The 9,893-nt window shown below is 41.6% G+C and overlaps 1 protein-coding gene across 2 annotated transcripts in view; it reads left to right on the top strand.

Moving 5' to 3' along the window:
• The first annotated feature begins 7,276 nt into the window (after positions 1 to 7,276).
• The window catches only part of DAPK2 (death-associated protein kinase 2), a 45,399-nt gene continuing 42,782 nt past the window's right edge, over positions 7,277 to 9,893 (top strand). For both annotated transcript variants that reach the window (XM_009584295.1, XM_009584294.1), the window contains exon 1: positions 7,277 to 7,353. In XM_009584295.1, the coding sequence (XP_009582590.1) occupies positions 7,277 to 7,353 (77 nt within the window). The remainder of the gene's footprint in view (positions 7,354 to 9,893) is intronic.

Below are 9,893 nucleotides of genomic sequence, written 5' to 3'. Positions count from 1 at the left end.
CTGTGGTGCAGGTCTGTCAGAGGTGCTCGGGTGGTGGCTTACGCTTGGTCGTCCCTTCTGCATAGCGTGTTTAATGGTGTTACCACCTCAGACTGTACGTGCCAGCTGTCCCGCAGCTCTCAGCCCGGGGAAAAGGCAGCTCCCTGGATCATCTCCTGCGTGAGCAGCTGTCATTTATCCCTGAGCAGGTCCCACAAGGGCTGGGGAATGCAGTAGTTTCAGAAGTACGCTGTTCAGTGTTACATGCTGCTCGGTCTGGCGTTGTTTCTGTCCAAAGCCGTGAGGGACAGTTGGTCCTGGGTTCACACCTCGGCTTACTGATGTCATTCAGCAAATGCTGTGCGACTTCATCATGTTTATCCATAAGTTCCTTCCTGTCTTTTCCCTCAAACAGCTTCACTTGGGATCTGGTAGGTTTCTTAACACCTGCTCCGCTGGGCAGTGAGCCGGGTGTCCCTGGGTGCTGCAGCACGGCAGGGGCTGATTTGTCCTGGCCTGCATCTTTTTAGAGGGCAGTTAAGAACGAAGGTGTGAATGAGAGGGTGGAAATGTGTAGCAATTGCTCCTGCTTTGGCTGATCAGTCACCAGTTGCAAAAGGATCAAAATCTGCATGCTCACCTGCTTAATGCGTGGGGAAGAAGCTCAACTCTGACCCTCTCTAGAGGTGCCTGTTCTGAAACATTCGTCGGTTTTAGACTTCCCGATGTCCTTTGTCTGCTTGTGCAAGAAATGTAGATCTCACTTGATTTTGGGGCAGTGATGTGTCTTATCTGCAGTAATAATCCTTGAAGGCGCCTCGGGGACGGGGAGTGGGGCTCTGCCATGCCACAGCAGCATGCCTGGCATTGTGGGCTTCCCCCTGCGCCCTGTCTGCGAGGGGTTGGCTCCAAACTCATCGCTCAAGCATGCGAAGGCTTTGGGATCAGTTACAGCGGCAGCCCTCGCAGTTAGCTGTCTGCTGGGGAGCTGTAATTAGCTGCAGAGCTAACGCATTTGGTACGTATGCTTGAAGTGGAGGCTTGGAAATGTGGTCTTTGGTCATTCACCACACATGTAATTACTGCAGAGTAAACTTGGGAGGTCAGAAAGGGGTCCCTTGAGAGTTAGTGGCAGGAGCAGTGATTCTATAATTCTGAAAGTGCTCCGATATTGGGTGTGTTTTGTGTCCTTTATAGGCAGACAGGTAATAATAGCTGCCTCAATTTTCTGACAGAAGAATTTTTAGGCTACTGTTGTTTTCTGACAGGAAGATATTTAGGTGAAAAATAAGAGTTTGCTGAAATTAATGTAACTTTTAACTGTGCTTTGATTACGTCTATTTGAAAGCAGAGGGTAAAGGGTAAAAATTACTAGATTTTTCCTGTTGGAATTGCATAGTCTTTTCTAGGACAAAATAGAAGAGAAAGGGAATGAGAAGGGTGAAAGAGGAAAACACTTTAATGCTTATAAAAATCTGTTTGGTTTTAGCATAAGGCACCAAAACTAGAAGACAGTATCACTTAAATTTGTTTGGTGGGTTTGTTTTTTGGGGGGGGGATTTCTTTTTTTCAAATTACTAATTTAAAACAGTCCCGTTTTGATTCTAAATTACTTTGGTCGTTTTTCAGTATTGAAAAACAACTTATAAGGGAAGTTGTTACTTTGATCTGTTCTAATGTGTGTTTTGGGTTTTGCTTTAGTATAACTATTGTTTTGTAATATAAAAACATGCCACAGGGGATGCTTCTGAGTTTGGCAAAGGATGTAGTCATTCAGCTCATGTCAGGTGTACTTGAGAAAGTAAGATTATTCAGCTGTTAACCTCAGTCACTTGGAACTGGTTTCCTTAGGGTAGAAGATACACTAAGGAAAAAAAAAATGCAAGGCTGGTGACAAGCCAAATGATCCAACAGTTTTGTTCTCGCCTGTATTTTCTATAACCCTTCTCTTGTTCAGCTGTGGGTGGAAATTTATCATGGATTTGACATGTGTAGACCAGTGATTGATTACCAAATAATTTGGTGATGACAGGCCAATAACTTACCTATGCAGGGAAACCTTTTCTAAAAAAGAGAAATATAACTTACTTTTTTCTGCTCCTCTTAAGGTGGATTCTGTCACCGTCTTCAGAAGGGTGGATTTCTTTAGATTAACCTCCTTTACACACAGCAGAAGCTGCACCAGAAAGGCACTTCTGTACTGGAATAAGAATATCTACATCCAGAGTTTGTACTGCTTTAAAATATATGTGTTTAAATATATACCTTAGATCACAATGGGAAACAGTGTGATTTCTTAGGGTAAAAAAATCCGATTTTATGGTTTGACAATTTAGGAATGTGAAGAGATCAGGCTGGACATGTTTCTAGTGCTTGAAACTGAAATATCTGTATTCTATTTCTGGTTTTGCTACAGCTTTGTTACATGTCTGTAGGAAAATCATTTGCATAGGATTAACAATACTTTGCCACCTTGTGATATTTGGGATGTGTAAAGGGGAGCTGGATACAGGAATAAAAGGTACTATACATATACTGTACTATATATATACACACTATATATACAATACTGTATCACGTACTTTACATATACTATACTATGGAGTATCATTATGAAAACACGTAAGTGATATGAATGCTGAGTAGAAGCTGGCCTTCGTATTAAAATGCTCACTGCTAGGAATCCTAGAACAAAGAGACTGATACAGAAGAGCTGGCGCCAACATGGGATGGTTGAGGAATAGACATGGCATGTTCTGAGAAAGAACACAGACGGCTATCTCCTCTGCAGAGCTTGCCTTGGAGTTCTTAAAGGTCTGGTCTGATCCAAAAATCACTGCAGCAGATTCCCCCATCCTCCTGGTCTTAATGAATTCTAGTGCAGACCCTAAGTGATTGGAACCATCCTGACTCATTGTATTGCAATATTGTTTGGGCGCATGTCCCAGAAGTGTTAGCAATAAAGAGTGTATCAGAAAACTGAAGCTGTTGCTATTTGCACAGATCATGAGTATACAACTTCTTTGTCTGAATGAGTCAAAGATGAATGACCATCTCTAATTCAGTCTGCTTTCACTGACCAGCATAAGGAAATCACCATCTGACTAGAGAAAAAAATTAAGGCTCTCATTCCTCCTTTGATATACCTGTGCTCTGTACTTGCAAATGGAGTCCAACAAAAACATCTGGGGAGGTTTATGTTTATGCTTGTGAATGGCATTTTTTGTGTTAGATGAATTTTAAGTGCGTGAAGGTTGTCTTTTATTATCTTATCCCTCTTATGCTGTGTATTTGCCGATGACAATTGTCTTGGATCATCAAGCGTATGACCTATTTTGGGCATCTGCTAACTGTGACTGCTGGGCGAAAGCCAGTGAGAGGTATCTGCAGAAGTAATGAGAGTGGAAGGCAGTATAAGATAACGTGAAGTGATAGAGATGGGAAACACCAGCACATCAGAAGTATGACTGGAGGATCTGAACACTTTGGAACAGTTTTGTTCCAACAGTTCGGTCTTCAAAAACAAGGCTGTAGTCTGACTTGAATGCTTGAACCGTTCCTTGGTGTTGAGAGTAAGCTTGCTGGTTTGACCTTTGCAGAACAAGGGCGTAAGTTATAAGATCAGCAAAAGGGATGAGAATTTCCTGGTTATTTTTGAGATAATATTGCATGGATTCTATGCATCTGCATAAGTAGGTATGTTCTTTGGAGGATGCTGGGAAATGAGTAAACTTGTCAATCAAACATAAAGTGGCTATGTTCCCAGAGGCATCTTGGGTGGGTTCCCCATTCTCAAAGCAATGTTTTTAACTTGCTCTTCTGAATGACAAACTCACTCTCTCTTAGAACAATGGTTTTCTTTTAGGTGTGTTTGCATTACTGTTATTTATAGCCACGTACCTTGGATTCTGATGAAGGGAGTAGTCAGCTTGAGGGATTTACCGTCTTCAGGCAAGTCTCAGCAGTATCTCTTAGTACATGGGCATTTTCCCGTACTTGACTTTTGCATGTGTTCAGAACTTAACCTTGCAATTCAGGATGAGCAAAAAGTTTGGGGTTTTCAGCAAGGCTTGGCTTTGTCCTTTGCTTTTTCTGAAGTCTGGGTGTTGAACTAAATTTTGCACTAACACTTAAGAAAATCCTGCTCTGAACAATTGCAAGCAACGTTATATCAACTTAGTATGGAGGCAGTAGCTCAGAGATGTCCTCATTCTTGTAAATGCTACGGAAGCATTTATTGACTGTAATTTCAAGCCCTGAGCAATATTGATCAATGAGCTTTCTCTGAGATTATGAAAGGTTGCTTGAGAAATACAATAATTTGCTTACAAAGCAGAATTTGAGTTGTTTATTTTCATTGAGAGAAAAAAGATACATTTTTGTCCCAGGCATGAATGTGGCTTTGGGAAGGGAATTAATGAGCAAAGTAGCAGAACAGTTCACCTGGCTTCATCTTGGAAAACTCTGAAAATATAGACAAAGTAAGGATGAGCCAGAAAATGTCTGAGAAAGTATGGGGATGGAAAGTGGAAGTGAAAAACCCCCACGTTGTAATGCATCTAGTTGAGGCTCACCAACGCAAGTGTTGATTTCTACAGTATACTTTAATAGTGCTATGGTTATTCTGGTCTTCAGTGTCACAACCTGTGTGGTTTCTATCATTTGCCTTAGGTAGCTGGATAAGAGAGATCATCGCTAGAGCACAGTTATACAGGAAGGCGTGGGAGGCAAATTTGTCTCCATTGCAGAGTTTTGAAACTGGGGTTTGAACAAATTAGGTAATGAAAATGCAGTACGCCCCACAGAGCCTTTAAGAGAGCCATCACGTCTGCAGAGGAGACCTCCAGCAAGGCTGCTATTGAGGGCATGAAAGCTATTGCTAGGGATACCTTTCACCTCCCTCTCCTCCATGAGGTGCCTGCAAGTGTCTGTCATGCAGTGGAAATGGTAACTTCTTCTGAAATGTGACAGAAATGGGTGTGTTTTGGTCACGTAACAGATGCATGTCAGTCATGTCTCATCACAATATGCATACTATCCCATGAGGTGAGCAGATACACACTCTTCAAAAAGGAGAGGACACAGTTTTGACGTATAACTGAAATATTTCCCATCATTTGAGTGAAGCGGTGGGTCCCTTGGGGAGAGGGAGTGGGGCTTGCCAGAATAATGCATGTGCCTTGTATCTTCTCCTCCATCTTGGAGCAAAGAGCATCGAGGAGAGCAGGCTGTAGGCCGTTAGAAGCTCCACACCTAATGAGTACATTGTGAAAGGGAAAGGGGTGAAGGGAAATGAATGGTTACAAAGTCCTTCTGGATCTCCTTGTGCTTTGGAAATGGCAATCCAAAAGGATGCACTGCACAGAGATGTTAAGTATATGATGAGAGCTGTCAGGGAATTACACAAAATGGTGTCACTAGAGGATGGAAGCAGGTACCCCTTCTCAGCTTGTGTGTTGTGTAATCGGTGCTAAGCGCCTAATAGAGGGACATCTGATTTTGTTGATACCCTTTTACTTATTGCTACTATTTTTTGGAAGTGTGAATGTTATTCCCAACTAAGATCAGTGTAAGCGTTGATGCAGTAGCCTTTCGGCTTGGGATAAAGCGGTCAAATAATTTTTGTCCTAATGTGTAGGTTTTGCTAACATCAGCCAAAAAATATATGTGGAAGAGCTAAGAGACTGTTTCTGTTCCTTTGAAGCAATAGAAGGAGCATATTTGGAAAGGAATTGAATTGATACTCAACATGTCTCCCATGTGTTAGAAGCCAGTGGTTTATAAAAAGGGAGGGGGAAAACTAAGCAGCCAGTCTTTTTTTTGAGGTGAGTGCATGACAAAAGCTGGGTGCGTTTTGACAAGTTGTTATATTTTTACAATGTATTTGCTGCTTATGGTATATGCTTTTGTTAAAAGAGAAATCTTAAAAAATACGTGCATTTCAACTTGCCAGGAACCCTGCAATTGCTCTTTGGTACTTTGTCCTATAGTAAATCTGCTGATTTATCGAAGTAGCTGGATCTTCTTGCAACATTGAATTGAGCTTATTTCTAAAGGATCAAAATAGAGCTTTGTTTGCTTGTGAAATATTCTTTGCAGTGTGCCACAGTCAGATGCCAAAGACTGCTATTTAAAAACATGCAGGAGCTGTATAGAAATATAGAACTTGGAAGTCCCCAGTGCATCTGAAGCAAGCAGCATCTGGGATTCATAAGGAAGTATACATTACATTGAGAAGTACAAATATGCTGCTGAAGCCTACAGATGTGTGAGAATAACTGTATGGCTCAATGTAGATTTTATTGTGATGCTAGAGGCCTTACAGCTACTTCACACGTTCTGAACTAAATAGTGGATGTTGCTTGGCCATTGGGGATAATGCTAGTGTTTGTCTACACAGGAAACACCAAACTTGTAAACTGGTCGGCTGGTTATTGTGTTAAAATCCATTCTGTTAACATAATGTATGTTGCTGTGTGGGTGTATCCCGAGGAAGAATGTGATCTCTGATCTTCTCTTCCAAAAGCTGCACAGCTTAATGCACTCTCATATCCTGAAATGCAGCAGCGTGAGGCTTGTCTTTCCAGACCTCACAGAGCTTATCAACTTAAAAGATTGTGTTCAGGAAACAAATTTCACAGTTACACAGAGTAATGCTTGCAACAAATGCTGCTCGTATTTTTGTCATTTGAAATGCCTAGTGTGTGATGAAAGATGTTGCTCCGAAAACTCTGTGGATGGAATCACGATGCCTTTTTGCAGCAGTAGTTCAGATTTCCATTTGCTGTCCTGCCTATGTGCTTCAGAAACACTGCCTGACATGAGAAAAAGGAAGCTCTGCCTTGTGGTCTCCTTGGTTCGTGGTCTGCCTTCTGACACTTTAATGAAGAAGCCTGTAATGCTCATTCTCACGCTAGCTCTCTTTAGTGTAGTGTGGGTGCTTTATTGTCTGTAAGTTTGTCAAATTATTAATTAGTTGCTTTACTTCCGTCACATTTATGTTTCAAGGTGTGTTCTGTGCTTCTGGTTAAGTATGTGCTCAGGTACTTCAGTGAGGGGCAAGAACCCTCTTCGCTTATAGGCGCTCACCTCTTTCCAGATTTGGACCCTTGCTATTTGGCTGAGACTGCTAAATTAATTCTTTTGATTGATCAATGGTAACTTTGGCCATGAATGATCTGCAATGGATCCAAAGCGATTATAACAGAAATGTGGTTTACTGAGTCTTTGCCTGTTGGAAGATCATAATGAATGTCATTCTTTCTTAATATTCTAGTTGCGTCATCTTTGTGCATCGATGAAAAGTCCAAATATGGCTTTGTTCAAGCAACAGAAAGTGGAGGACGTTTACGAAATTGGGGAAGAGCTAGGAAGGTAAGTTTGTACTGACGACACCACACTAGTCTGAAAGCTGACACATGGGGATATTTGCAACATCTTAAAACAATGACTGTGTTTGATAGCCTAAATCAGTTGCAATATACAACAATAGAAACACATCCCTTTACAAAAACTGCACTTTGGATATTTTTGTTTTTTTAACTTAAGTGTGCTAACTATTCTTCCTGTTTATTTTCTTGCAACTAGGATGACAAAAGGTATGTTTACATTGTCTTTTGTAGATAGGTGTCATCTCTGTCTGTGCTTTAGACTGACTTCACCTGTCTGTTCTGTGAACCAGCTAGGAAACAGGAACCCATGGTGCTGTGATCATAGACCCAGAGCTTTAATTTGGCTTGTTGTTTTCAACTGGCTCTGAGCACTGACACAACACATTCCTATCTGCCTGCAAAACACTGTGTGTGTATTCCTGAAAAGATTTACCTGTCAAAATTTCAGCTGGACTGGTTAATACCTGTATATAGCTTTTAATCTATAAAGGCTTATCTGCAGGTATTAATTATAGGTTGAGTTAATGGGTTATTACCATGCTTAACCATAAGCACCTGCTTAAACATTCTGCTGGATTTGTAAGCTGGATGACACAGGGCTCCCCCAGTCACTTAGCAACATGCAGTGCTCTGGGTGAGGATAGCTGGTTTCCATTCAGTGTCCAACCCTCCAGTGATTTTCTTTTTAATATGCAAATAGCTAAATTAGGGCTATACACATGTCGGCTTTTTTCCCAACTCTGGCAGTTGGTTTTGATAAATGACTGTGTATGTGCAATTACCCTTTTTTAAGGGCCAATAATTTAGTTACATTTTCCCTGCCAAATCTTATTTTTTTCACTCCCAGCTATTTCATCTTTAGAGTTGTTGAGATTTCCTTTAAGGGGAGATGTTTTTTTGGGTTTGGGTTTTTTGTGATTGGTTGTGGGGTTTTTTTTTCCTTCATTCCCTTCCCTCTCAGGAAGGCCTCAACTATTAAATTTTCTGTAAGCTTACTTTTGAGTACTGACTGGTCCTGAGAACATCAGCCTGAAAGTGAAAATCTGACAACAGTGAGCAGTGAAGAGATTCAGCGTGTGTATGCAGGGTGTAAAAGGTGTGCTTTTTTTAACCTAGGAGGCCCTAGTATGTGCGGTAACAGTCAAACTGCTAAAATGAGAAACTGGAAACTGAGTAGCGTATTTTTACTTTGATTCCTGATTTGGATCTTTTGAGATGATGAACCTCGCTCTCCTCTTCAAGCTGACAGTTATTAGGCTTTTTGAATGGAGAAGTGTAGTTGAAACAACCTGGTGAAGGCTGGCCCTTGCTGTTTGAATCTGCCTGAGGGGCCTCAGGCTGGTAAAGGCTTGCATGTTCTCAGCAGCCCTCCTCCTTTCCTGGCTGCGTAGAAACATGGCTGGTCCCAGGGTTATGCCGTGGAGCCGGTACTCACTACATGTTGGGTGATGGGCTGGGTTTAGAGGAGACTACACTCAGACATGGAATCTGAAATTGTGGCCTTTTTTAATGGGTGTATTCTCTGGAAGAAAGACCTTTCCCAGGTAAGCCAGAAGAAGGAGTAGGTGTGTACGTGAGCAGGTGCCATCCTCACGTGACAAAGGGGTATTAAACTCTGCTACATAACCATGTTCTAATTCCCAGCATTTTATGTGTAATACTTCTTGTAGATGAGAAATACAAACTGCTGCTTGTTACGATTTTTCAATGAAAGCCCTGTAATTGTAAATTGTGAGAAGAGGGCAGCAAGACCGGAATTAGCTCCCTTACTCTGAATGCGTTCAAGTTGTATACTTCACACGTGCCATGAATATAATGTCACACTGTCTTTGTCAGTGTATTTTCACTTTCAGATTTTGTGAGGAGCTCTGTGGACCTCTTGTTTCAACTGTGTGTTATATGTGGAGTGTCACTGGGTTATGATGCCTCTATGTCTCTGAGCAGTAACTACTGACTAGGGCTAGTGACAAATGATATCTTATCATAGAATCATAGAATACTTTGGGTTGGAAGGGACCTTTAAAGGTCATCTAGTCCAACCCCCTGCCACGGGCAGGGACATCTTCAATTAAATCAGGTTGCTCAGAGCCCCGTCCAACCTGACCTTGAATGATTCCAGGGATGGGGCATCTACAGCTCTCTGGGCAACCTGTGCCAGTGTTTCATGACCCTCGTTGTAAAAAATGTCTTCCTTATATCTAGTCTAAATGTACCCTCTTTTAGTTCAAAACCATTCCCCTTTCTCCTGTCGCAACAGGCCCTGCTAAAAAGTTTGTCGCTAACTTTCTTAAGTACTTTAAGTACTGACAGGCTGCAATAAGGTCTCCCCGAAGCCTTCCCTTCTCCAGGCTGAATAACCCCAACTCTCTCAGCCTTTCTTCATAGGAAGAATATATCTTGCTTTGTTAGAAGAAAAATAACACACTAGACAGGTGTGGTGACTGAAATGTGAGAATCTTTTCCAATGCTGACTGATGCCCTTATAACCTGTAGATGCCTTTTATTAGTTCAGTATGTTTGCAA

This window comes from Fulmarus glacialis, unplaced genomic scaffold (genome assembly GCF_000690835.1).
Source record: "Fulmarus glacialis isolate BGI_N327 unplaced genomic scaffold, ASM69083v1 scaffold27668, whole genome shotgun sequence".
Classification (NCBI taxonomy): Eukaryota; Metazoa; Chordata; class Aves; order Procellariiformes; family Procellariidae; genus Fulmarus; species Fulmarus glacialis.
This window is presented reverse-complemented; position numbering and strand designations above follow the sequence as displayed.